The sequence below is a fragment of the Stigmatopora argus genome, chromosome 4 (genome assembly GCF_051989625.1).
Source record: "Stigmatopora argus isolate UIUO_Sarg chromosome 4, RoL_Sarg_1.0, whole genome shotgun sequence".
In the NCBI taxonomy this organism is placed as follows: domain Eukaryota; kingdom Metazoa; phylum Chordata; class Actinopteri; order Syngnathiformes; family Syngnathidae; genus Stigmatopora; species Stigmatopora argus.
In genome coordinates, this window is record NC_135390.1 from 15,747,344 (window position 1) to 15,772,973 (window position 25,630).

Below are 25,630 nucleotides of genomic sequence, written 5' to 3' on the forward strand. Positions count from 1 at the left end.
TGTTTCAAAAAACTGCCGCTCGGTTCACCTTGTATGAAAATTATTATGCTTACTTGTGCAAATTCTTATGCAGTTTTTTCTGGTTTCCGACCTGATATGCAATTGTTGTGGAAGTTGTTTTTGGACCTTGATTGTGTTATTCGGTTAGCTTATGGAATTGTTTGAATCAGATAACGTTAAGTGTTTTGATTATGCACGACCTTAATTGTGTTATTCGCTTATGCAATTGGATTGAATAGATAACATTGTAATTGTTTTGATTCGATGTGTTAAATTGGCAGGAGATGAATTCGGTCCTTTAGAATGTCACGGTGGCGAGGACGAGCCAGGACGATTCCCACTTGCAAGTTTAACGCCAGAGATGTACCCGATGCCCACCTTGTATTGTCTATATTATATTAAAGTATACCTATTAATAAACCTATCAAGCATCATTACATTTCTGGTTGTTTAAAACAGCTGTCTTGAAATAGTTTAACTGACAATTTTAAGCCATCTCATTTTTTTTCGGACTGCAAAGAGTCAAAGACTAATTCCGTGTAAAGACTCCTGTTGATTTAAGGCAGGAAAATTGTTAATATAGCTTGACATTTTTAGCTCCAATAGGCTTAATGCTAAGAACAGCTACACTTTTAATAATTGCAATGGTTATTTTAGCATGTTTCATTTGTTTAAGTTTTAGTCATTACAAAGTTAAAGTAATAAAAGAACCTGCATGCCACATCCAATCAAAAATTAAACACAGAACAGATTTCTTGTGTTGACACTCTTACCTGTACAGTCATCTTCTCCATCATCCTCCATCTGTTCTCCATCTTGGGACTCCTCATACTGTATTTCTTCTTTAATGACGTCCTCCTCCTTAACACCCACGTCATTTTGGCACCCTGTCTGAAGATCCAAGTCCAGTTCCTCTTTGAAATGACGCTCATCATCTAGTGTCCCTTCCAAAGGACTTGACGAAGCATCACAGTCGACCTCGTTGATCTGAAAGCAGCGCGGCTCTTCCTTGATTCGGATGTCGAGGTTATGTCCATCAGCGCAGTCTTCCCGCAGGTCGTCCTCCATCCCGTCACGTGACTGCAAGTCGTCCTCAATTTTGAACCTGACAACGACGTCTTCCGTCGTCGCATTGTCTATCGGGTCCACGTGCTCCACCTTCATATTTTGATCTCCGGGGATTACACAATATTAGCGACGGTAGCGATGCTACTCTGCCCGGAGGAGGAGTGCCGTGATTATGCCGCCCGGGGCTACCGTAACGGTGTTAGCATCGCGGCTAACCGCATTAACCTGATCGCGGTTGCGAGACTGAACCTTTGAGGGAATGTGACACATCATAACTTTGGGCACTGTGTGTGTGTTCTGCTATTAAAGAAACAGATGTGGAAGTTGTGGCCCAGTCTTACGAACCGGTTCAAGGCCCAACCTACTATCCATGAGCATTACGAGCTTTCAACTTCAGCAGTCCTCGCAAATTCTGAGACTTCCAATGAGCTGCAAAAAAAGACAGGAGAAATAGCAACCTCTTCTGTGCCCTTTGTTCTGCAGAGTGTTAAAGAAGATGAAAAACCAGTGAAAACAATGACTCGAGGCAGAAGAAAAACTCTGATGCACCCGGAGGTCAGCAAGGCTAACAAAAGGCTGTCTACTGTTGACAAGCCTTCTGAAGTGCACAAGAAGGCTGGTATTGTCAAATTTGATGTTTTAATTATATTAAAACTCACCCCCGCCCACGCCGTGTTGACTGACCTGCTTCAGTCGTGACTTTAATAATAATACAAAAGGATGAACGGGGTAACTTCCGGGTTGTGTGGCCAATCAGCACGTAGAAGAAACTTCCATAATTTAAAGATCCCCCAGAAAGACCACGCCTCTTTAATTTTTTTCATTGGTTCTTCCCCTTCTTTATTCATATCAATTTGATTAAAAATATTAAAATATCCGAATTGTTTTATGATATTAAATGAAAACATACCTTTTTATGTGATATTATGATTAATAATGGGAAAAGTTCAACTCTATTCAACAACACTTTACATTGTAAAGATGTGTGTGTACAATTAAAAATATATTTAAAAGTTATTTCAAAACCGAATTTTTAAAATGTATAATTTTTATCAAGGGATAATTATGTATATACTATACATAAATGTATTGTTATACTGCATTCGAACATCTACCGTTTAAAGTAATTACATATTGTATTGTAGATTCTAAATAGATTCACGTCTATTCTACAATATGGGCGTGGTTACGCCTACTGTCGACTTTAAATTTAATCAAACAACGCCGAGACATCAACCGACAGTTTGCTGGGTAAATGCTCACTCGAGTTAGTTCCTGTTGTGTTGTAAGTATGATCGTTTTCATTGCGAGTGCTAAACACCCTTTGCCGATTTGTAATGGTTCTGTTTTTACAAAAAAATCACTTATACAAAACTGTTAGGCCAACTTTCTCCTAGCTGTTAACGTCAGTCTGTATATTTAATCGCCGTATACAAAACTATTAAGCCAACTTTCTCCTAACTCACTGGTGTCAAAGCGGCGGCCCGGGGGCCAAATCTGGCCCGCCGCGTCATTTTGTGCGGCCCGAGAAAGTAAATCATGAGTGCCGACCTTCTGTTAGGATCAAATTCAAATGAAGATTATACATGTATATTATATTTCCTCATTTTCCCCTTTTTAAATCAATAATTGTAGTTTTTTAAATCCATTTTATTCCTTTTTGTTTTTTGTTCAAAAAGTATTTAATAAAATATAAAAATAAATATATTTTAAAAATTCTGTTTTCCACTCTAATATTGAACATATTCCCAAAAATATTTTGTTTCCTTTTGAAATGAAAAACAAATTATTATAAGATATTTTCCCTCATGAAGAAAAAGCTCAAACAAACATTTGTTTTAGATCTATAAAAATTGAATATTTAGGGCTTTTGATAGTTTTTTTAATCCAATAAAAAAAAAAAAATCTAAATATTATTTCAAAAATGGTCCGGCCCACGTGAAATCGAGTTGACGTTATTGCGACCCGCGAACCAACCCGAGTTTCACAATCAGTTCTGCGGGCTCTGCTCCATTAAACAAGACTGTTGCTGTTTGCATTTTTTTTGCTGTTTCACGTATGGACGTATCGACGTTCATCGCTGTCTTTTTACCGGGGAAATGATACTCCGGGCCCGGTTCTGATGTCTAAAAAGCTCCAGTATTTGTATTTAATCAATAAATGCTGTTTTCGGCATTTATTCCATCTGATTTAGGACAGATAATCTTTATGCACTCTTTTGTACAACACTGTTCCCTTCTTTCAAATTCAAACACCAAAATTATTTACAAATATAAAGCCTGTTAACAAAAAAAATACACATTAAGAGAAAAGAAAAATCATAAAAATTATAAATAACAACAGTGTTCAATGTTACTTGTATGTATGATTTATGTAGCACCATTCCTAATTGGGTCATCCATGGATGAAGTTGTGTTAACTGCTCTGGGTGGCAGCTTTAAAAAAAATAAAAATAACGCTCAACCAATGGAGTGGATATGCAATTCAGTATCACTTCTGTTAATAATGCTGCCAAAAGGGAATTTCCATTGCTATCGCCGAATTCATATACAATGTAATGTTGGACAGTATATTTTAAACGGCAGCTAAGATTGCAAATACAATCATCTATAAGAGGCAAGTTTGCCTTAAAAAAGAGCAGTCCAGCAAAACAAGCCAAACAGACATTTCACATACAATAAACTGTCACCACATAAAGAAACAAATTTCATTCATGTTCACAGACAAATGCACTTTTGTCATTAAACTATCGTTAAGAGATACATTACTTTTTCTTTCTTTCAAAACTTTTCTAAGTGCATATATTTCTTTCACGACAGGAACACCACTTACTTTCATTGACGCATGAATTTTAAGCATGGGTGGGAAACCTCCGTCTTAGCCTTAGCAAAAAAAAAAAGACATCTCATTTTGGCTAAAAGTAGCTTTAAAGAGCTGCTTTAAACCAAAATGACTGACTTTCCTATTAATTTAATGTATGTGTATTGGTATGTATAACAGTTGTCATGTCCATGAAAGTCCCCATTGGTGAGATTGCTATTGTTGGAAAAATATAATAAATACTGATTAACCTTAAGATGCAATAAAGCTTCTAATATATTTATTTGCATATTTCTCCCATAATTGTACTATGAATCCTGATGGGAATGAAAAGGTTCCCCACCCTTGTGTAAGTCACAGACAAGGCAAGCAGTGAAGGCAAATGTGCTGGAGAATGCGGTTTAAACATAAAATAATGAAAAACCAAACCATGAACACATATTGACCAAGATCTTAAACTAAAGAAACTGTTTTTTTAACTGTAACAATCATTAAAAAAAAAGAAATCCTCTACTGAGACCTTGATTGTCGCTTTTAAGAGGTACAATGCGTATGTTAAAAGTCCAACTTGGTACATCCCAAGTCAACAAAAGAAGCATGATGTGTTTTCTACATAGAGTAGTGCATTTTTAAAGATAGCCAGTCACAGTGAAACGCTGGGAACACAGTATGGCCAAACATCATAGAGGACACTCAATAACAACGCATTATACAGTGTATGTACATGTGTTCAATTTGCTCACCACAGGTGACGATACCGCTGTCTACTGGACTCTAGTGTACTTTTTATTTATTTTACTAATATATATTCTTGAATTTACAGCCTTTCCTCTAGTAGTGGCCCCAAGAACCCATGTCACTCATGTCTAACATTAATCTCTGGATCCAGTAGACTTGGTCAGTGTGTTTTAGATTTGAAAACAGATCCCTTGACCATGAGGCACATATTCAACCTGTAACCAAATCTTTATTTTATCACTTTTCTACAGATACTTTCCTAATTTTGGGTAAACTAGAATCTGGGTTGGTAGCATGTCAATCACAAGGCACATAGAGACAAGCCAAAACCGTTAATCTTAATCTCACCAGATTACTGAATGTGCATGTTTAGGAATGTGGGCGGAAGCGGTGAAACCTGGCAAAAAAGCCACTCAGATGGAGAGTCGAACCACAATATCCTGACTGTGAGACGAGCATGCTAACCACTGGTTCAGTGCGCCGTTAGCCACTACATGAGGAAAGTACAGAAATTATTTTCCCACCTTATCTACAGTTTTTTTTTAATTTGCCGCTGTGCCTAGACGGCCATAGTGGTAAGGTGCTGATGCCCGATCAGCCCTTTGCGACCGCCCCCCGCCCCTGGATGGCCACTTCCATTGCCGTGGCCGCAGTATTCCTGAAGATTCTGCCGCAGCGTCACTAGAGCCGAGCCCAAGCAGGCCCGATTGGGAGCCAAAACCCCACCAGGGAGCTGAAAGAGGACGGTGGCCACTCCGGCCATGCCGTCGTCGGTGGGCTCTAGAGTGATGGGCCCCACCTTGAAGGAGGAGTAGGAGAAGCCCATGAGCTGTGAGAGGAAGGGGTCGGAACGGCAGAAGTGCTGATAGCCGCTGTACGTGGACGGATGATTTTGCAGCGAGGCTTGTATTCCGGCGGGGGTGCCAGCATAGTGATGGGTGTTCAGGTAATGCAAAGGTAGTTGTTGGCCGTTGTTCCCAACGCCCGGGGCGAGATGGTGCTGGTGGTGCCCTGTGGGTCCTGAACCAAGGTCGTGTTTGTAGGACATGGGTCCAGTGCGCCCCCTCTGGTCCACCATCACCCCTCCCAGTTTACCGGAGCGAGCATGCGCAACAGATACGCCCCCGCCGCCAGTCGACGGGAGATATATAAGCTGCGGCTCGTCCGGTTCCAGGTAAATGGTGAGCTTGGCGAAGGGCCGCGAGGCCATCTTGGTCATCTCCTGGATGTGTCGCCGCTGCTCCCTCCGGAAGTCCAGGAACTGCTTGACTTTCCAAAGGAGCACGCAGACGGACAGGAAGAGGAAAAAACAGGAGAAGAAGACAGAGAAGAAGACGAATAGGTCGATGTGGGCTTGATCCTGACGCAGGAAGAGCAGGCCTTGGGACTCGCCCTGATTGGCCAGTGTTCCAACCCCGCGGAGGGCTATGTAGAAGCGACTGGACTTCAAAGAATGCACCTCGTGTGGGAAAGTGATGACCACACGGTCCCGAACGCCTCGAACGATCAGAACAGTCTGCGGTTTCCAAACGGTAATGTAAGAAATGAGGCCTTGGGCACGTTCCTCACGAATCTCTCTATCAGATCCTGATGCCTTTGCCTGAAGTAGCAGTGGATTGTGGGAAAGAATTCCCCCACCCAGACTGGATGAGGCATTTTCGAAACCCTTGATCGAGGATGGCGGCGAGTCCTTGTCCGTCCCTGCCGTTGTAGTCCCTCGCGACTCCTCCTCAATTTTGATAGTATGGACACCCGAGCGGCGGTCCACGTCCACGATGAAGGTGTCGTGAGAATTGGACACATAGACCTCTACCTCTCCGAATGTCACGTCAATGGTGACTCGGATGTCTACGTTGGTAAACTTGGGCTGGGCGGCAAAAAAGACCGTGCGGCCCCGTGGCAGGTTACGAATAGCCGGGTCGTGGAAACAGTTGGTTTGCGAGGTTGGGTCGAAGCAGCACTCAGTGTCCACATTGAATTGTCGGTAGCACTGACGACCGTTCACTGGCGTACCATTAAAGGAGTCTTTGCACTTGGCGCACTGGAAATAAAATTAAAAAGTTCATGAGAAAACTTAAATGCATTGGGTTCATTTAGTGAAAAATGACCTAGTGCATACCTGTTGTCTGTAACAGTCCTTGCGGTCACTCTGTGGGCTACTAAGACATGAGGGGGTCTCGGTGTTGTTCTGGCACGGACAACCCGTACCGTCATGCTCATTACATGTGTCTGCATGGCCATTACACTGACACCTGGAATTGTTAGGACATTCATTTGTCATATGTGTTTCATGTATTTTATTGTCATTTTGTGTTTTGCATGTTTCTGTCTATGTGATCACCCTGAGGTTTTATTGCCATTTAGCTCTCGGGGGTCCTCCGGTGTTTTGGTTATTGCCTGTCTACTTAGTTTGATCATAAAAATGTTTTATTTTGTCAGTTTTTGACAGACATATAGAATTTATATTAAAACCTTAATCTTGTTTTGAAGTGTTTGGTCCTCGTCAATGTTCCCTCTAATTTTTTGTTTGTCTGGGCAGAAAGACAACCTCCCTGAGCACACCGAGTACCGGTGTGAGCAACATCATCATTGCTCGTTATGGGTACACACCAGTAGCAGGTGTATGTCTACTACACATAAATGATTTAGTAATAATAAAATGTAATGATTAATATCTATGAATGGGCGGCCCGGCGGATGAGAGGTTCACGCGTCGGCCTCACAGCTAAAAAAAAATAAAATGAAAATGAAAATAAAAAATTGAGATTTTATTTTGTGCGCTCCGTATGATTTGCTGTGCGCAGAGAAGACGAGAGTAGTGCGCAATTGCGCACGCGCGCATCTTAGAGGGAACATTGGTCCTCGTTGATAGCCTGTATGTTCTGAAATTTACCCTTTATGTTCTGAAATTAATAATTCATTGACTGAATTGTTTTCTGTGCCTTAACAAATGTGTGTAATGTATGCTCTGGGTTACTTTGTGTTTGCTGGCATGTTTCAATCAAATCTTGTATCTTGTAAACCAAATAGCTTCTGTTTCGTTAGTCACTTTGCTTGATGCCTGTTAATCCTAAAATAAATTGTGGCTACTCACTTTTCACACTTCCCTTGAAGCAGGAAGAAACCACTGAGGCAGCTCTCACACTTATCACCAATGCTGTTGTTCTGGCAGCTCACACACACGGCATTTTCTTCGATGGGACCCTCAGACACCCAGTTATGGATCTGTTAAGGATTAGGAACTCTTAAAACTCAATGTGTCATTTCGAGAAAATCCCACTTTGCTTTGGCAAAAATTAAGTGAGTGAGGTCGAGTATTTACTTTAGTTCAAATTACCACATTTTCTCGCATATAAGCCGCATTTCTAACTTCAAAGTAACACATTTGTACTCCCTATTAAACCATGAATATGGAGGTCAAAATTGTGAATCCACTGCTTATACGCGAGAAATTGTAAAATTCAATGATTTAAGGCAATTTTAAGGGTGCAGCATATATGCGGGGGAGCTTATATGCGAGAAAATACGGTAAGTCAACCCCAAGTTAACAAGGAAATTTTCATGTCTTAATATCTTAATATCAACACCTTAAGTCTGACATAGGTCCCCCAGGTGCAGAGTTAAGACTTGTAACTCACACTAATGGGCTCTAGAGGAAAGCGGCGTGGGTTCTCCTGGGCCTTCTTGTGCTCGTCACGAGACAGACACAAAGCGCTGTTCCCCCGACAGAACTCCCGACATGGGCGACAGTTGCCACCACCTTTGGCCGAGCCCACAAACAGTGGCTTGCACTTTTCGCAATGCTTGCCCTGTTAATCATATAAAAGTGTAAAAAAAACAGGAGCGAATGTGTTTTGAAAATCATTTTAACTTACTATGGTGTTGTTGTGGCATTCGAGGCAAACATCGGGCTTGGCAACACTGGCACAGTTGCTATGTTTGTTGCAGCTGCACTGAGAAGAACAGTTGTCCCCTACGAAGCCAAAGTGACAGCGGCAGACGCCGGGGGACACGCACGATCCGTTCACACAGCCCTGGGCGCACACTGGCTCACACTCACCACTCTCACTAGACAGAGATAAAAGGAAAATGCAACTAAGAATTTCATTCATTGCAGGACAACTTTCTGGGATGCTCCTTCTAGGTAAACTCCCATGAGGTATCACGGGGATCTTATGAAAATTATATTATGTTTGGATTTAAATTTTGGCACGTTGCTTCAGAGTTAAATACATTACCAGGTACTCAAGTTCCTAATTCCTGAAATTAATTTGAAATGATAATCTACCATCACCATCACTAGTAGTGTTTACATATATATTCAATTCGGTTTTGGTTCTCCTAGATCAGTGGTTCCCAAACTATCTTACCTGACGCCCCCTTCTTACTTCCAGTAGACCCGCACGCCCCTCCCTCCCACTTCCTCTTTTGCTCATGTGAACTTATTTTATTGCATTTATTTCTTAGCATTGTTCAGGAAAACAGATCTCTGTTTGTATTAAATTTTAATAATGAAAGCCACTCAAACTAATAATAGTACATTCCAGAGAGACATTTTTTCTAAGTAAACTAAACACATTTGGTTGAAAGGGAGCGAAAAAAAACTTTAGCAAACTGGCAAAATTGACTGGCAATTTTAAGAATCTAAATAAATTGAAAACATTACATATAATATTTGGAAAGACTCATGAGACTTAGGCACAATTTTATGACTTATGCCAGTTGACTTATGCTACTATAACTACTACAACTATTATAACTGAACAACTATACTGTAACTGCCGGAAACACCACAACCATTACCAAACCATTATCATCACCATCAACATTACCATCACGTGAATGGATACATCTCATAACACCATCACCACCACCATCATCATCACAAACATAACCATTATCACTACCAACATTCATCAAAATCATCACATTGCTCACTAGTTATCGTAAATAAAATTTAATCACTAAAAGAAAAAAAAAATTAGCAGATGACTTCACGCCCCCCTTGAATTCTCTTTACGCCTCCCTAGAGGGGCGCGCCCCCCAGTTTGGGAACGACTGTCCTAGATCATCTTCTATCCAGTTGCATTTTCTCAAAAACAGGGGGAAAAACACTAGTTATTTGTTACTCTGTTCGTAGGTGGTGAATTAGAACCAATAAAAATGTTTTTCCATTGTAATATCCTGTTTTTTGGTGTTTTTATTCAGAGGGTGGGAACAAATTCATTTGTATTTAGTTAATTTCTAATGGAAATGGTAATTTGAGATATCAATAATTCAACATACGAGCTCGGTCCCAGAACGCATTAAGCTCATATCTCAAGGTATTACTGTATCATCAAACTTGTTTGTCTTAAAGCAGACCAGTAAGTTCACCTGCTAAGTATGTAGCCCTGTTTACAGGTGCAATGGTATCCTTGAGAAAGGTCATGACAGTCCTGCGTGCTGTTGCAGTGGTGATGGCCATTGGTGCATTCATCCTCTTCTGGACAATGCAAGAAGGACCAGCTGCTATTCCTCACCGGACAAACACCCTCGCTCACTCCTTTAAGACAAATAAAGTATAGTGGAAAACATTAAGCTTGAAGTTGGCAAAACCAACCAATCTAAAATCAACTCTTCTTACCATTAAGTCCGCCTTGAAGACAGTACCCCGCCCCGTTAGCACCCCGCGTGGAGCACCAGCCGCATTGGGGCCTTGCAATGCATTGGGAGCACTGCTTGAGCTGGGAACATTGGGGAGAACAGGAGTCGCCACCAGAAAGAAGACGTCCGCACTGTCCAGCTTCACATCGCAGCGGCACAAAGGACGGACTCATGCACTAAAAAAAATGGCACAAAAGAAGAGTTGATCCATTTTCTGCATTGTTTTTAGACGTAAAAATGTAAGCATTCAGTTCGTACCTGCTGCAGGGCCATGCTCCACACACAGTGTTGCCAGCCCCCGTCAGATCCTCTGGAGCCCAGACAGAGGCTGCAGTTGAGGAGGGTGTGGCAGGGTGGAGGGCACGGCAGTGGTGGCGACGATTCCACCTGCATCGGTGAAACATTGAGCAGGGCGTAGCTGAAGCAGGTCCAGTCATAGGTGGGATTCACGCTCAAGATGCGCCGCGTCTCTCCTGGTGCAGAGTTATAATCAGAATGAATGCAGTTTTAAAGGGACATTCAGCACCGTTATCATCTGGATCCTAGTAAAAAGAATCTTATTGAATAATGCAGAATTGTATTATAATCTAGGTTGAACAGCAAATCCCACAGTGGGATGAAAACAAAAAGCAAACTGTTGTAAAGGGTGCTTTTTGTGACAGTTGGAAACAATCAGACTATTTTTTTGAAACCAGAAACATTTATTTGAAGACTATATGATCAAGCCCTAACTATAATACCTGTGCGTTTGAATTGGCGGGTCCACATGCATTTGCCTGACGCTGTGCACTTGGGGCAGTCAGAAGCCTCGCAACTGGTTTCGGTGCAATTGCTGGAGAGGAAGATTTCTCGCTGGTTGATACGACAGTCATGCTCAGACGTGCAGCTCCCCGAGTTGCTTATGCAAGCTCCCTCGGGACAGTTGGTGCACCATTTGCATTGGAAAGCAGGCTGGAAAACAAAAGGAAAAACAAGAAAAAGGTTCAACAACAAAAAACAGTGCAGATTGGAATTGTGCTGAAATGCGGGCGCAACCTGCGATGGTCCGGAGAACGTTTTGGGGTGTCGGGCAAGGCATTCGCTGCAGGTTTTAAGTCTGCGGCACTGATCTGGCTGGCGAGGAGTGGGCCAACAGGTGGACTGGCCAGAGAAACAACCCAATCTATTAATAGGGAGGGAGAGAGGAAAAATGCTTTATCATTATTGACAATTATTGTAGACTTAGGAAGTGTTACTTTTAATGTATAAATAACCTCAACCATTAAATCATTGCTAATGTGTTACCGTTCAGCGCTATCAGAAGATGCGCAGACCCCTCGGCACCAAACACAGCTGCCAGTGGTGGCGTTGCATGACTCCGGCGTTGCCATAACAGCACATGGATCCGCGGGCACGGTTAAATTTAGGAGCCGTCCTAAAGTGACCCCGTTGAAACCTCCGGACAAAATAAGACTTCCGCCCCAGCTCGTCATGGCGAGAGACACTGAGCGATTGATGGGATCGCCGATGGCAGAGTCTGAACCAAAAATGTTGTGATGTTAGGATCAGATTGTGAATAGCGAAGATGCAAAGAGACAAAATAGGCCACCTGGTTGGATCCAAGTGTTACAGTTGATCTGGTACAAGGAAACGGAGTCACTATAATCCTCGGATTCCGTCCGTCCTCCAACGATGACCATTGTATCTTTCATGAGGGCTGCAGCGTGGAAGAAACGGGAGAGGGGCTGCAAAGAAATAAAGTGCAATTAAAGAAAGGTACACTAAAAAAACAACAACTTTCTATTAACCATGCATATTCAAGATTTTACGTATTTGTAACTAGTTATTATATTCTGATAACTTGTTATTTTGATATATATTCCTAACTCATCAACTGATGATTATAAACCTGGACAAATCAGCTGAATAGCTTTTCGTGATCAACCTTGTAGGCCATACTTACCTAAATTTCTGAGCGAACAGAACCTGAATTGATAAGGTGTGTGATTTTAACCTTAGCATCATTCTTTATGCCTTTGGAAGACCTACCTGGCCAAACAAGAGTAGTCAGCCAGTGTGTTTACCTTCACGTGCTGCTTTAACAGTGGTGGTTTGCCCTCAATCGGAGGAAAATATATAATTACCTGAACTGAAATTCAGTTTTGTTTAGGTCAATCTTCCTCGTTTGCTTAGATTTTTGAGTTTACATGGTTAAACTTTTTGTTGTTATTTTTTGTTTGTTTTTATTTTTACAATGTAGGGTTTTCTCACCTTATTACCCCGTGAGGGTACCAGAAGAGACCATGTGAAATTTGGGTAGAACAAGCTATAAAGCTCTCCCGACGGCTCCACGGCCTCGACGTGGAAGCGATAACCTCCAAACACATAGACGGCATCAGTTTGCTCGTGGTAAACAGCCGAGTGACCGTATAAGCCTGTAGGCGGTGTGCCCACGTGGGCCACAATGGTCCAGTTTCCAGTGTAAGGGCTAAACTCCAACAGGTTGTGGTTGAAGCCGTTTTCTGGGGAGTAACCACCGATCAAGAGTACCGAGTTGTCACGACGCACTGTCAGTGTGTGGCCTGCCACTGGGGGCAGCAATGAGCTCTGCACCAAGGGTCAAAGGCAAAGGTACATTTTTTTACTTAAAATACTGCCAAATTCACACAAGAAGACCATTGCTCACCTTGTGTTCTCTCCAGACCAAACTGCTGAGGTTAAGACTCCAAGTGTCCAAGGCAATTGAGTTCTGAGTAACACCACCCACCACAAGCATGCTACTATGACTGTTTCCTGTTTCAGAGGTGCTAAGCAGAGCGGCGGCATGGTGATAGCGAGAGGCCGGAGTTGAACCCTCATCTGCTGAACTCGTCAACATTTGGGTCCAACGACGCTCCAATACAGAATATCTAAATCAAGATGTACAAAGCTGTTACACATGAACAATTAAAATTTATAATAGGTCTGGATTATTTAGGCAAAATTTAAGTATTTTCTCCTGTGGATAATATTTGGAGAGGTATGGTGGAGTATGGAATATTTTCCAGAATTATCCCTTCATTCATGGCAATATTGATGATGTGACGGTGCTTACCTATAAATATTTCCCAGAATCCCCTCAGAAAGAGAGAGCCCTCCGTACATCCAAAGGTTACCATAAGGTCCAGACACCAGAGAGTGGCCCATTCTGTGGAGGAACCTGTGTGCTTGGTTCTGTGGAGCACAAGTTAAGTCATGTGTGATGCTATATGCCATAGCAGGTAACGTTCATTATGTTATTATTTTCGGATGTTGTACCACTGTCAGTTGTGTATCCAGCATTGTCTCCCAAATCAGGCTGTTGGAGTCCCGAGGGACAGAGCAGTCGGAGCCAGCCCAGTTCTCTGAGCACACACACACTCCCAGGGTCTGATCACAAAACAAAACGTAACAATGAGACATTGTGTTGGAGGACTTAGACCAAAATTGAGTTCGGGGCTAACTTTGAGGCGAGAGGTGTTTAAAAAAAACAATAGCTGGTATAAATGACATTCCTGTGAAAGGTTGTATTTACAATATCATATTTTTGGGGCCTATAACCTTGACCTTGCCAGTCATGAAAAAGGCATGCAAATTCAAAACAACATTTATATACATTAAAAAAATATCCAAATTCCATCCAATCCCTTTTCCAATACTTTTCAGAAAATTCCATTTTATATGCACTACATATGCATATTATACACGTGAATATTTGCTGTAGGTACTTTAAGACAGCATGGTCAGAGTCAAGATTCAAACTCAATAAGAAAAGCTAACATCTAAACCACAATAGTCAATTAAAAAGGATCGGAACTTTTGGCAACTCCCTTACTATATTGCATGTTCCTCGGCCTTCTGCAACTCCACAGTTTTGGGGACACACGGGGCGATCGCAGTGGGGGCCTCCGTATCCTGGAGGACATTGACAAATACCCCCTTGGCATTGCGAGCCACCAGGACACGGCGGTGACCCATTGCCGCCCTCGTCTAAACTGTGGCGACACCGCCGCACCCAGAAAGACGCATTAAAGCCTTGAGGTTTGCTCGATGATACGTTGGCCTCGAAGTAGACAGAGATGACACCTGGAAGGTGGGAAATGGGAAAAGCAAAGGGTGAAATGTTATCTGCTCATCAGATTAAAAAAAAAAAGCAGGTTACCTGAGGTGGCCTCAACAGTGATAGGCTGCCTCCGTGTGGTGCCGCAGAACGCCCCAATTAGGTTGTGGTCCGAATGTACAACGCCATTGTCCAGGAAACGAGGAAGGCCATCAAACACGTACACATAGGAGCTCTGCAAAAATATATAAATGTGTGTATTTATTTTAGATCAGAAATTTCGGTTTGGCTCTGTTTGTGGAGCAGATATGTCACTGTCTATAACGTGCACTCAACATTTTTTTTTAAAAGGCAGCAGACCTAAGATGCTTTTTACTCACTTTACAATGGGTATGGGAATCAGGATGCAGCGTGAGGGCGACCGGCGGGCATGGCTGCCTGGGCAGACATGATGCCAGGTTCTGAGTCACCGAAAGGACCCACAGGCAATGGGAGAGTCCACCCTTCCCCTCCGTGCCACTCCGCCACCCCAGAGACGAGGAGAGCGGTATGGCAGGGGAGGAGGAGGTGGAGGAGAGCAGCACAGAGCGTCCCTGACACTGGCGATAGCATGTTCCATTGTTCCTAAAGATTAAACGTGGGAATAAAGCCGCTATAATCTATTACTTTAAGCAATGGAAATAAACCAACAATTATTTGATATTGTAACCATTTATAGGGCACTCATTTGACTAATAAGAGTTAATAGTTATTAATCAATTGTCATCATGCCCGTAAGAAACAGGAATTCCCTCACTGTATTTATTTATTTTTATTTTTTTAACTCACCTGGGGTCACCGTAATAACCAGGCAGGCAGGATTCACAATGTGGGCCGTGGGTGTTATGTGTACAGTAACATTGGCCCGTCTGGTTGTGGCAGTAACCTCGTAGCAAGTCGCCGTGACCATTACAATCACACTGCACACAACCACCACCACCAGCCAGGGCTGAGCCAAAGCTACCCGGGCGGCAATGCTCACAGTGGGGCCCTGTAGTCCAGTCTGTAAGGAGAAGCCAAAGATTGCGTTCAATGGATATCAGTGGGAAGAAATGAAGACATCCTTTGAGATTCCACCTTGACATTCGTCGCAAATCCCTGGCGCGGTGATACAGGTAGAGTGGAAGTTGCAGCCGCAATCCACATCACACTCGACGCCACTCAGGACCAGAGTGGCAGGATCAGACGTCCACCCAAGTGAACATTCACATTCGAAGCGTGGACTGCCGCTGCATTGACCTTCTCTGCACTCATTATAGCACCTGTGGTTGGAGGAGGTTTTAGGTGAGATATCTGGACTTTAACTCATTGGCCGTCAACATCCAATCCAATTGACGAGGTCTTACGTCTGGTTGCAGTGTAAAGTGCCATCCCCCATGTAGCCTCGCTCACAGTGGCACTCAAAAGAGGTGGGAGTGTTGATACAGGTGGCGAAAAGGTGACAGTTGTGGAGTCCTAGTCGGCATTCTTCAACATCGGGGCAAGTGGGGTAGGACCACACGGCATCTTGCTCTGCATGCTCCATGTGTTCCAGCTCCAACTCCATATCGAGAGGACGTGGCGGGGCAGAGGTCTGCGGCTCGGGGCTGGGAAAAGAGAAATCAAGTGAAGTGAGGTGCTTCCTTTGCACAGTTCTTGAACCATGAGACTATAATAGCCTTACTTAGCAGTTCGGGCTTCAGCTACGGCCACACTACAGTTGAATACAGATGGGTCGTCCAATCCAGCCCAATCACCTCGCAAACATCTATAAAAAAAAGACACAAAGAAAGAAGGACAATATGAAACAATAACATTATCTTACAATGTCATCGTCGTTGTCAACTCCACTTACTTTCCAATGGTGGGATTGTTGTAGTCACCACACCATCCACACTGAAACGTCCGCAGACAATCGTTGCACGTGTTTAAAGTAGAACATTGCTTGCATTGTGGAACTGAGTGCACACTGACAATTTGAGGAAATGGCAAAATTAAGATTTTGTACAAAATTTAAGTTTGACAAATAACTGCTGTTTATTTTTTTTACCTGTCATACCAGTCCCTGCACTCTCCATAGGGGTATTTTGTGAGGTAGGCAGCAAAATAGAAGCAGGCCTGGGCAGACTCGCACCAAGCACATTGGCTAGAGTTCGAGAGGCACTCGGAACAAGTCTTACGCCTTCAAGGATAAAATATAAATAACATTAGGGTTTGTTGCTAAAGAGGTATAGTAATCATTCGGTGAAGAATGCTATTATTCTCAACTCACTGGTTGCAGACTCTTGGACAGCCTAATGGATGGCGTATGGACCCATCTAAGCGTCCTCTCCTACTGCACTGGTAGTCACCCTTCTTGCTGGAGTTGATCTGCCATTCGCAGTAAGGGTCCTACAGGAGGAAAATATCAGTTTTGGTTTAAGAAGACAATTTCTTCTGAAAATGAACATACCACACATCTTTGTATAGAAATACAGTTAAAACATTATGCTGTTAAAATCAAAAGCAGTAAAGTGCATTGTGGATTGATGGATTTCTTTTGTATTTTCTGAAATTCCTATGTGTTAGGCCTAGTATGTCCTTGACCACATACATGAGTACAAGCCGAGCAGTCCCTGTACTCTTCGCACAGGGTGCAGTGCTGGGGGCCCAGGAGCAGGTGGCGCTGAGCCAACTCTCCCAACTCCGCTTCTGGGCAGGGCTCCAAATTAACCCTGTCCCGCAGCAGGCATCGGGAAAGAGATGGGCACCAGCCGCAAGACTGATCCGACAGACAGGCCAGGCAGGACATGTAGCCTGAACATAAACCTGAGCGATACGGCTCCAGGAACAAGAAGGAGATTTCCTAATATTCAAGAGGAGAGAGGTTGAAATAGACTGAGTACTGTTTGTGGGATTAACAGAAAGAAAATCAACACTTACGCTCCCTCCTGGCAGTGTTCTGTTCCAGATGAGGGCCATTTCACTGGTCTGCCCTGAGCCGGAGTTGTTTAGGTATCCCTCAGCCTGGACCAAGTAATGGTTGCCTCTGGTGAGGTTGGAAAACAGCCTACTCCCATCAGTGCGAGACAGCAACTTCAATTCTTTATCCTGCTGTGCTGCCCAATGACCAACAATCTCCTGCTCAGACACAACAATACAAACATCTAAAAAAACATTCACTTTTTTCTCACAATGACCGCATATTTTTCTTTGTAAAATCGAACTTTATTTTTTGTAATATTTAACATATTATCTCAACATTACAAATCTATTTTTGTTAACCCCGTTGGGGTTTTCCTAAATTCAAATAAAATTCATGTTAAAATTCTATTAACTGTGAATAAAAAAAAACATTAAGACCTAATTATAGCCATTTTATTTTAACTATTGTTGTAAAAATGTATTTCTTTACCCATTTTAGGAGCTTTTAGAAATTATTACTTTTATTTCGCAAAAATAGTGCGACAATTTGGCTAATATTTTGCTTTATTCTCATGTTGTTGTAGTACAACATTATTCTCATAAAAAAGTACACAATTAATTTGAGCTGCACTTTGAAGATGGTCACACTTTATTTAATTCCTTTCAGTTTAACTTTTTTTGTCTTTATCACAAATTCAAATACTTTTTACTAATTTATAATAGGGGGAAAAATACATTCCCTAATTTTATTCTTGCCCCTATGGCTCACCAGCTGGCTGGAGTTGGGGCCTGATGCCACAGAAGCCTCAAAGTGAAGCCTCTGGATACGAGCCCACATGGCCACAGTCTCGGCAGGAGGGGTTGTAGGCGCCCCCCATAAAGGATGGATGAAGCCCCTGAACTGGAGGGCCACGTCCATCTCGGTGGTCGGGCTGAGGATGATGGTGGTGCTGCGTAGGATGGACACCTGGCAAGATTATGAAGGGGAAAGCGGAGGGGCGAGTGGGGGAAGTGAAGACACATCAACAAAGGCACTATTCTCTATTCAACTGAAATACATTCAAGGGGACATATAATGATAAAAAGAAGGCCACAAAACACATCCCAGCTAGTGCTGTCCTAACAAAGTCTTAGATGGTTGGAGCATGTTTAGATTGGAGCCAAAATGTATTCTAAGACAAGCAGAACAGTTCTGTTGTGCTTTATTCAAAACACTGAGAATGAAATGACCTGGATAATGTGAATGGACATTATAATATTAACAAGCAATAAATAAACTATATGCTATTTTTGAAACATTTTTTCATAAAGAGGAACGAAAATGCATGGATTATATAGAATGTGTAAAAAATGAGATTTCAGACTGATTTTTTGTGAAAACAGGGCCCTGCAAATGCTTGATTTCGAAAATCTAGAAAATTATGGTAATAATGGAGACAGGAAATATTAAAATTCATGTAAATTCGTGTAAATCTCGTATTAAAGTAAAACAAGCAATATTGGAGGAAGGAAGGACAGATAAATTAAGGGGGGAGGAGTAACAAGATTTGTGAGATTAGGACTCCGTACCTTGTCAGGCTGGGAGTCGTTGCGGGGGTGCTGGAAGGTGAGCAGGTGCAGTCCCGGGACATAGTTCTCGGTGCGACAGGAGTGGAGGGAGGTTAGGAAAAGAGTACGCTCCCCCCACCAGCCGTACGCCCCTGAGATCTGGTCCACACGGCACGCACTTTGCTCTGCGAGATTAAGAGTAAGAGGTCAGCAACACAGGGGAACACAATCTAATCTCGTGAGATCACAAAATACTGCGTAACCCCCATCGGTGGTGGTGGCGTCGGTAGATGGGTGTCGGGCGGGTATCAGAGAGAGGTGAAACACAGGCCTTCTGTGTCAGAGACGGAAGAGGTGACTCAAATGACCTTTTGATTGACCTCTATTATCTCAGCTGGGTATTCTTGGGCCAAGTGTTGGTGTTTCTCAATATCAATGATAATACACCACCATCAGTAAATGACATACAATACACAATGAAATAAATCAGTGGTGGGCAACTGCTTCAGAAGAACATTAACAGTCGATAAAGCAACTATTACACTACAATTCATATCAACGGCAATTCTGTTGTTTGAATTCACTGTGAACTGTTTTTGTCAGACATTAACGTAGTGAAAAGAATACACAAATGCATTTTTTTCAGTTAAGTTTGTCTTTCATGGCACATTTATCCTAAATGTATTGCTTTTACTTTGCGACAATTTTTGAAAACTGTTTACAATGTCATGCCCACATTTTTTATAGTGGCATTTTGACGTACAAGTTTTAATCAGGACCAAACTCATCACTCCACTAACTCCTATATAAAAAAATATTCTCACAATTGCTATTAAACTAATATGTTTTATTTCATTTGATTTATCTTGACAAAAGCCGGTCCCTTGAATGTTTTTTTTTTTAGTTTTCAGCAATAAATTCTTGTCATTTCTCTACCAAAGGGAAATAAAGAAACTTCAACTCCTGCTAACTATTTTTTACTAGTGCAGTATCATGGATGTGTTAGTGTTATCTTGCTAAGGTAAAAAGCAACTGTACATCATTGACACTAAGAAAACACCATCCTCCAAAACATTTAATCTCTGACACACGCCCAACCCAAGTCTAGTCTTTGCCAATATGTTTTTTATCTGTCAGCGTGCGGCGCAGCCCCCAGACCGCCCCTCCTTCCTCCCTCGTTGGCTCTCACCTGACACAGGCAGGCACGATTCATTCTGAACACACCAGCCGAATTCGCCAGGTGCTCGGGCCAGCTTGGCCGGCGTGCCGCTGAACACTAAGCAGGACTGACAGTCGGACAGGAAGCGTGCCAAGCCGAGACAGCCGGTGCTGCCGCACTGTTACCCAAAAGAGGGAGTTGCAGGAAGAATCATGACATCTTGTCTAAAAGTTTTGCTTTCTCCAAAGTTACCTGATTGGTGGGGTCGTATTCTCGACAGCGGCCTTCACACCAACTGCATTCTGGGTTCTTCAGACACATACTTTCATCCAGGGCCTCGGCGCAAAGCGCGTCCTAGCCAGGACATCAAGGCACCAATGTATTTTTGTTCAAAAAATGTTTCTGTTTTCAGGGTTATTTTTTTTATAGATACATTAAAGAGCTTTTTTTCCTCACCCTGTCTCCTTCATTGCTACTGACAAATAGCGGAACTTTGAAGGCCACCAAATCTCCTCGGGTAACGCCGTTGTAACCCCCGGCAACCAGCAGCACCCGCCCCTCTATCACCGCAGCCACATGGGAGTATCGCCCCTTGACAGCCTCCCCATCTGCAAAACAAAACATAAAGACAAATCATGAGTATAAAAAAAATAAGAAAGTGAGTGCAATAATGATTAACACAACTTACTCAGTGACCATCTCTCCCCTGCCATCACCCACTGGTGACAGCCCAAATGGTAAAAGAAGATCTCTTCATCGTAGCACTTCTCCTCTTGGTAGTGGATATGAACATTGCCACCTGAAGTGAAGTGAGCGCAAACATAAAAAAGCCAGTATAGTACATAAAATAATGTTAGCCCATGTGCCAACTTTGACTCACCGTAGACGACCATGTAGTTTCCGATGACAGTGGCGGTGTGGAAGGCTCTTTCCCGGGGTCCCGTCGCTGGGTAACGTGAGCGGAATGCTGTCCAAAAGCGCTGGTCGACGTGGAATGCATCGGTGTTGTTTACCCTTACGCTAAACCTGGGAAAATGGGTAGTCTCATTTGTTTGTAAAATTTTACAAGAGGGAGCTAGAGTGGAGAAGCACGGTTAGAATAGCTGCTACTTTTTGTGTACAAGAAAGAGCACCGAGTAGAGATCTGCACTGCTTTGAGAGATACAAAAAGTATCAAGTCAGATCGCGTGTGGTTAGCAAAATATGGGGGAAAAGTCATAAAAATGTTGTTTCCTCTTTATCCATTTATTTGGACTAGTTTACCTGGCAGTGGTCGGGCGGTGACCCCCATAGACTAGGAGTGTTCTGGAAGGGCTGTGGAATACCATGGAGTGGCCAGCAGTGGCCGGGGGCTTTCCACCAGTGGGCTGGACGACCTCCCAACGCCCAGAGCCTCGCAGGCTGAACCGATACAGGGATGAGGAAAACATGTCCTCCTCAGTACGACCTGAGAGACGTTAAGCAAAAACGACAGCGAGGTGGAATTGTGTCGTGTTATTTGCATACTTATAGAATATTAATGTTAAAAAACCAAGTGCGTAATATCCCGGAAAAATGTTTAACCACATTTGATGCATGTGAGAGGAGTATATTAATATATGTATACACACACACAAAGATTTTCCTCTATATGTGCGTGTTTAAACACTAACCTCCAAAAACATAGAGATAGCTATCCACCACAGCTGCTGCATGATTAGCCAGTTTGGGCGCGCCGCCCATGTTGGGAAAGCCAAGTTGCTGCCAGTCATCCTGCAGAGGGCGGTACATCCAGACATCACTCGCTAAAGATCCATTGGCCAGCTCCCCTCCAAAGATGACCATGTTTCCCACCCACTCCACAGCAGTGTGAGAATGCCGCGCCAACTGTAAAATAAATAAATAGAATAACACTCAATCCTGTTTCACTCTGCTGCATTTTTGGGCAAGAATATTCACGGTCCCTTTCACGGTACTTACAGGAGAGTAACCGTAAGATCTGCTCTCCCACTGGTTAGATGTGAAATTGTATTTGTTCAAGTCACCCAGCGCTCTGTTCAAGTCAAATCCTGGAGGTTTAAAAAAATAAAATAAAAATAAACCAGACACTTATGATTCTGACTAGAAGATATTCCATTTTGAAAATGGAAAACCAAACAATTTTAGTCTCACCTCCAAACAAGTACATGGTCCCGGTGGAAGACAGGTACACACCAGCAGAACCCGTCCTTGGGGACATGTAAGAGTCTCCCTCACTGACACGCCACCACTGACCGGCCCCATTGTCATCGTGAAGACCGAGCTGGCAACTGTGACCCAGGAACCCGGCGTTACACAGGCAGCGCTCTCCTTTCTGATGCAAAAAGTGTCAAACAATCAACACCTTTGGAAATCTCAGCATGTGATGTCATATTGTGGCATCTTGGTATCAAGGAAGTATAGTGAATTGAGATGAGGAGGAATTAATAGTTAAACTCAATATGCAAATTAATTCCAACGTGTGCGGTCGATTGGTCGCCGTCTTTTGGTCGCCGGTCTTTTGGTCGCCGGTCTTTTGGTCGCCGGTCTTTTGGTCGCCGGTCTTTTGGTTGCCCGGACCGCAACAACGGGTGACCAAAAGACCGGCGACCAAAAGACAGACGACCAAAAGACCGGCGACAAAACAAGGTAAAACAACACGGTCTACGCATCAATAAAAGCCAACAATGGCGATGAGCAGTTTCACTGAGCCGACGTGTGAGTGTATGAGTTTGTATGTACATGCATTGTCCCTTTTAAGAAGCTATGTTAGTCAGGGTCTTAACAAGTTCTCCAACAAAAAACAATAAAAGTCTGTGAAATTTGGAGCTTTTCATTAGCCTAATGGGGCATTAAGTATGACTAAATAGTAATTCGCAGTTTGTATTTAGGGAATTTGAGCAACGATTTAAATGGTAATTATCAATAACCTTCCGGGCGACCAAAAGACCGGCGACCAAAAGATCGGCGACCAAAAGACCAGCGACCAATCGACCGTGTACCTAATTACAACCCTCACCTTGTCACAGTGGCCACGCGCCGTGCATGCGTGGGTGCACAGCGGCGTCGAGCAAGCAGCCCCACCCCAACCCTGATGACAGTGGCACTGGTGCGTTGATGGGTCGCAGCGCCCATGGCCACCGCATGCACCGGGGCAAACAGAAAAGGTGTACGTGGCGTTGAAGCCTAGCAGGTTATAATTGGCGTCACTGAAGAGATGAAGGAGCATCTAGGGAAACAAAAAAAGGCACGTTAGGATCCAAATTCCAGGACATGGAGAAGACAGGTAAAAGTACCTTCCCAGATGTGGCCTCGATTGGCTGTGGTAAAGTGTTGCCACTCAGACTGCCCAGCAAGGGGCTTTGGTAAGAGTCTCCATCATACACAAAAAGATAGTCGTAGGTGCACTCTGTGTCCATGAAGGTGAAGTTCAGTACAATGCGATAGCTGCTGTTTGGTGCTGGAAGAATAGAAAAATGAAGTTATTGTAGAGTGGAACGTCATTGCATTTCTGGGATTTGAATATCAGCCCTGTTCTTTCAGTGTGATATTTTCCTGATTATAATTAACAAAGTACCACTGCATTTCAATACAGAAAAAAATGTACGTAATAACAACCTTTAATGAGCCACTCGCAGTTGCCATTGACTGAGTAGTTCCCCGGTCCATCCGTCACGTAACCCGGTGGCCCCCTTAAAACCTGCCGGTGACCCTTGCAGTCGCCCGCCTGGCACGTGGGCCACCTGGCCAGCAGCACCAGCACGAGGAGAAAGCAGAAGGGCATGGGAGAGGCCATCACTGGCACTGCCTGTGTATTTGGTGGACAGAAATGAAGTAAAATGAATTATAATCAGTAATCATCAGTAATTCCCAATCACTACACTTTCACTAATCTGGTCCAAAAATGTATTACTCATTAATTAAAAGTGGTTAGCATGTCGGCCTCACAGCTCTGGGGTCCTGGGTTCAAATCCAGGTCGGTCCACCTGTGTGGAGATTGCATGTTCTCCCCGGGCCTGCGTGGATTTCCTCCGGGTACTCCGGTTTCCAGATCGGTAGAGTAAACATATCTATATTTCTTCACTTATTCAAGTAATTAATTCCTAACTGATAGATTGATTAATCAATACAAGCAAAAAAATACTTAATATAATAATGGATGCTAAAATTTAATTAATGAGTGTGAATAAGCAGTTTTGTGTTTTTGTCTTCTAAAAGGTGAAAGGCTGATTAAAATAAATAAATAGATAAGAATATATATATTTCTTTTAATTAATTAATTTATTTTAAACAGCCTTTCACCTTTTAGAAGACAAAAACACACAAAATTGCTGACTACCATCATCCGGATGACAATCTATGCAAGCAGAGTGCTCATACAGCAGGTTATTGATATTATTACATTTCTAATTTCAGACATTGTGCAAATTGGCAAATAATATGCGCCTTGAAACTCAATAAAGTTTGAGAAATGCTTGTGTACATAATGACTAATGATTAAGATTGACAAACAAAACGTTTACAAATTAACTCCTCGATTCACGCAACAACGTCACACTCCAAATAGTAACATGTTATACCAACCGACGATTGTTTCTATCTCTATATATTAATCATTACACATGATATCTATAGAATGACACTGACAGCTTTCCCAAATCGATGCTAAGTAGCTAAGCTAAGCTAAACCAGCACCGTTAACTTGCTATGGCCCGTTAGCTCGCTAGATAGCCACCTAGCATCTGTTTCATGACGTTTGACCACCTTTCAGTACGTACCAGTTGCCGTCTCTTCGGCTCTGTATCCATTTACATCTTTTCCCTTTCTCCTTTTCCCCCAAACTAAATTAGGCACGCGCTTGCTCGTGATCGTTGTATGGTGAGATAGGAAGCTGCCCGGTTAGCTTGCTGCTAACAACACTGTTATCCGCTCGGTGGCTCGTCAGCGCAGCCTCAGTCCCATTCCAGATGCGCAGTCAATCCAGCCATTATTGATGGGGTTACTGGGGGGATCGGATTTAACAAACACTCCGGGCGGGTCGTTTTGGAGCTGACAAGCTCAATAGACGGAGGAGTTAGACGTTTTCGCTGTAGGAGCTCCAAGACAGATGCCCCTTGTGTTGTTTTGGTGGTCGCTAACACAAAAGATGGTCAGTCACGCCTGGCTCGGCGACGTCACCCAATGGAGATGCAGAATAGCGCACATCTGGATCCCGCAAACTGTTCATTTTAATGACTCCTACAACCAGTGGATTACTTTCGGACAGCATTCATTCATTCATTCACTTTCCGAACCGCATACCCTCACAAGGTTCGCGGGGGGTGCTGGAGCCTAACTTCGGGCACCAGGCGGGCAACATCCTAAATCGATGGCCAGCCAATCGCAGAGCACAAGGAGAGAAAGGACAAGAATTCACGCTCACACTCATACCTAGGGACAATTTAGTGTTCAACCAGCCTAGCATGCATGTTTTGGGGTTGTGGGAGGAAACTGGAGTACCCGGAGAAAACCCACGCAAGCCCAGGGAGATGGAAACTCAAAATTTGGCCTGAATTCGGATCCACCTTTACCACCCCCCAAACAATTGCAGGCTCTTATAAATTGTAGATGAGCACAGATTATTAATAGATGTTAAAGTTAAACCGTGTGGCCTGCCTTCACTTGTCTTTAAATTG

General features: G+C 43.1%; 2 protein-coding genes across 5 annotated transcripts in view; both read right to left on the reverse strand.

Annotated features, from left to right (window-relative positions):
• Nucleotides 1-1,802, reverse strand: part of LOC144072617 (uncharacterized) — a 33,662-nt gene extending 31,860 nt beyond the window's left edge. For all 4 annotated transcript variants that reach the window (XR_013299861.1, XR_013299860.1, XM_077597739.1 and 1 more), the window contains exon 1: nt 774-1,802. Coding sequence is in view for 2 of the 4 variants with exons in the window: in XM_077597739.1 (XP_077453865.1) it covers nt 774-1,164 (391 nt within the window). In the remaining 2 variants the exon portion in view is untranslated. The remainder of the gene's footprint in view (nt 1-773) is intronic.
• A 1,427-nt stretch (nt 1,803-3,229) lies between these two features.
• On the reverse strand, nt 3,230-25,095 carry megf8 (multiple EGF-like-domains 8). Its single transcript, XM_077597738.1, has 43 exons — nt 24,734-25,095; nt 23,574-23,763; nt 23,252-23,415; nt 22,975-23,184; nt 22,110-22,290; nt 21,918-22,006; nt 21,611-21,824; nt 21,222-21,405; nt 20,839-20,984; nt 20,647-20,757; nt 20,415-20,566; nt 20,211-20,312; nt 19,989-20,136; nt 18,821-18,984; nt 18,021-18,218; nt 17,270-17,467; nt 16,941-17,192; nt 16,620-16,738; nt 16,398-16,529; nt 16,203-16,316; nt 16,032-16,115; nt 15,715-15,954; nt 15,446-15,630; nt 15,158-15,371; nt 14,710-14,953; nt 14,432-14,564; nt 14,105-14,355; nt 13,549-13,659; nt 13,346-13,464; nt 12,938-13,160; nt 12,523-12,858; nt 11,861-11,996; nt 11,557-11,788; nt 11,308-11,434; nt 11,013-11,223; nt 10,531-10,745; nt 10,253-10,448; nt 10,003-10,171; nt 8,502-8,694; nt 8,265-8,435; nt 7,721-7,851; nt 6,746-6,878; nt 3,230-6,667 (listed from the first exon to the last, which is right to left on the reverse strand). The coding sequence occupies exons 1-43, from the start codon at nt 24,761-24,763 to the stop codon at nt 5,186-5,188; spliced, it is 8,634 nt and encodes a 2,877-aa protein (XP_077453864.1). The 5' UTR covers nt 24,764-25,095; the 3' UTR covers nt 3,230-5,185.
• Nucleotides 25,096-25,630: the final 535 nt, after the last annotated feature.

Excerpts from the sequence above, each read along its gene's own strand:
- megf8 (XM_077597738.1), bottom strand. The coding sequence starts at position 24,763 with ATGGATACAGAGCCGAAGAGACGGCAACTG. Across the intron at positions 14,954-15,157 it reads GGTTATTACGGTGACCCCAG|GAACAATGGAACATGCTATC; the intron begins GTGAGTTAAAAA and ends TTTAATCTTTAG. Across the intron at positions 11,997-12,522 it reads TACCCTCACGGGGTAATAAG|CCCCTCTCCCGTTTCTTCCA; the intron begins GTGAGAAAACCC and ends ATTTCTTTGCAG.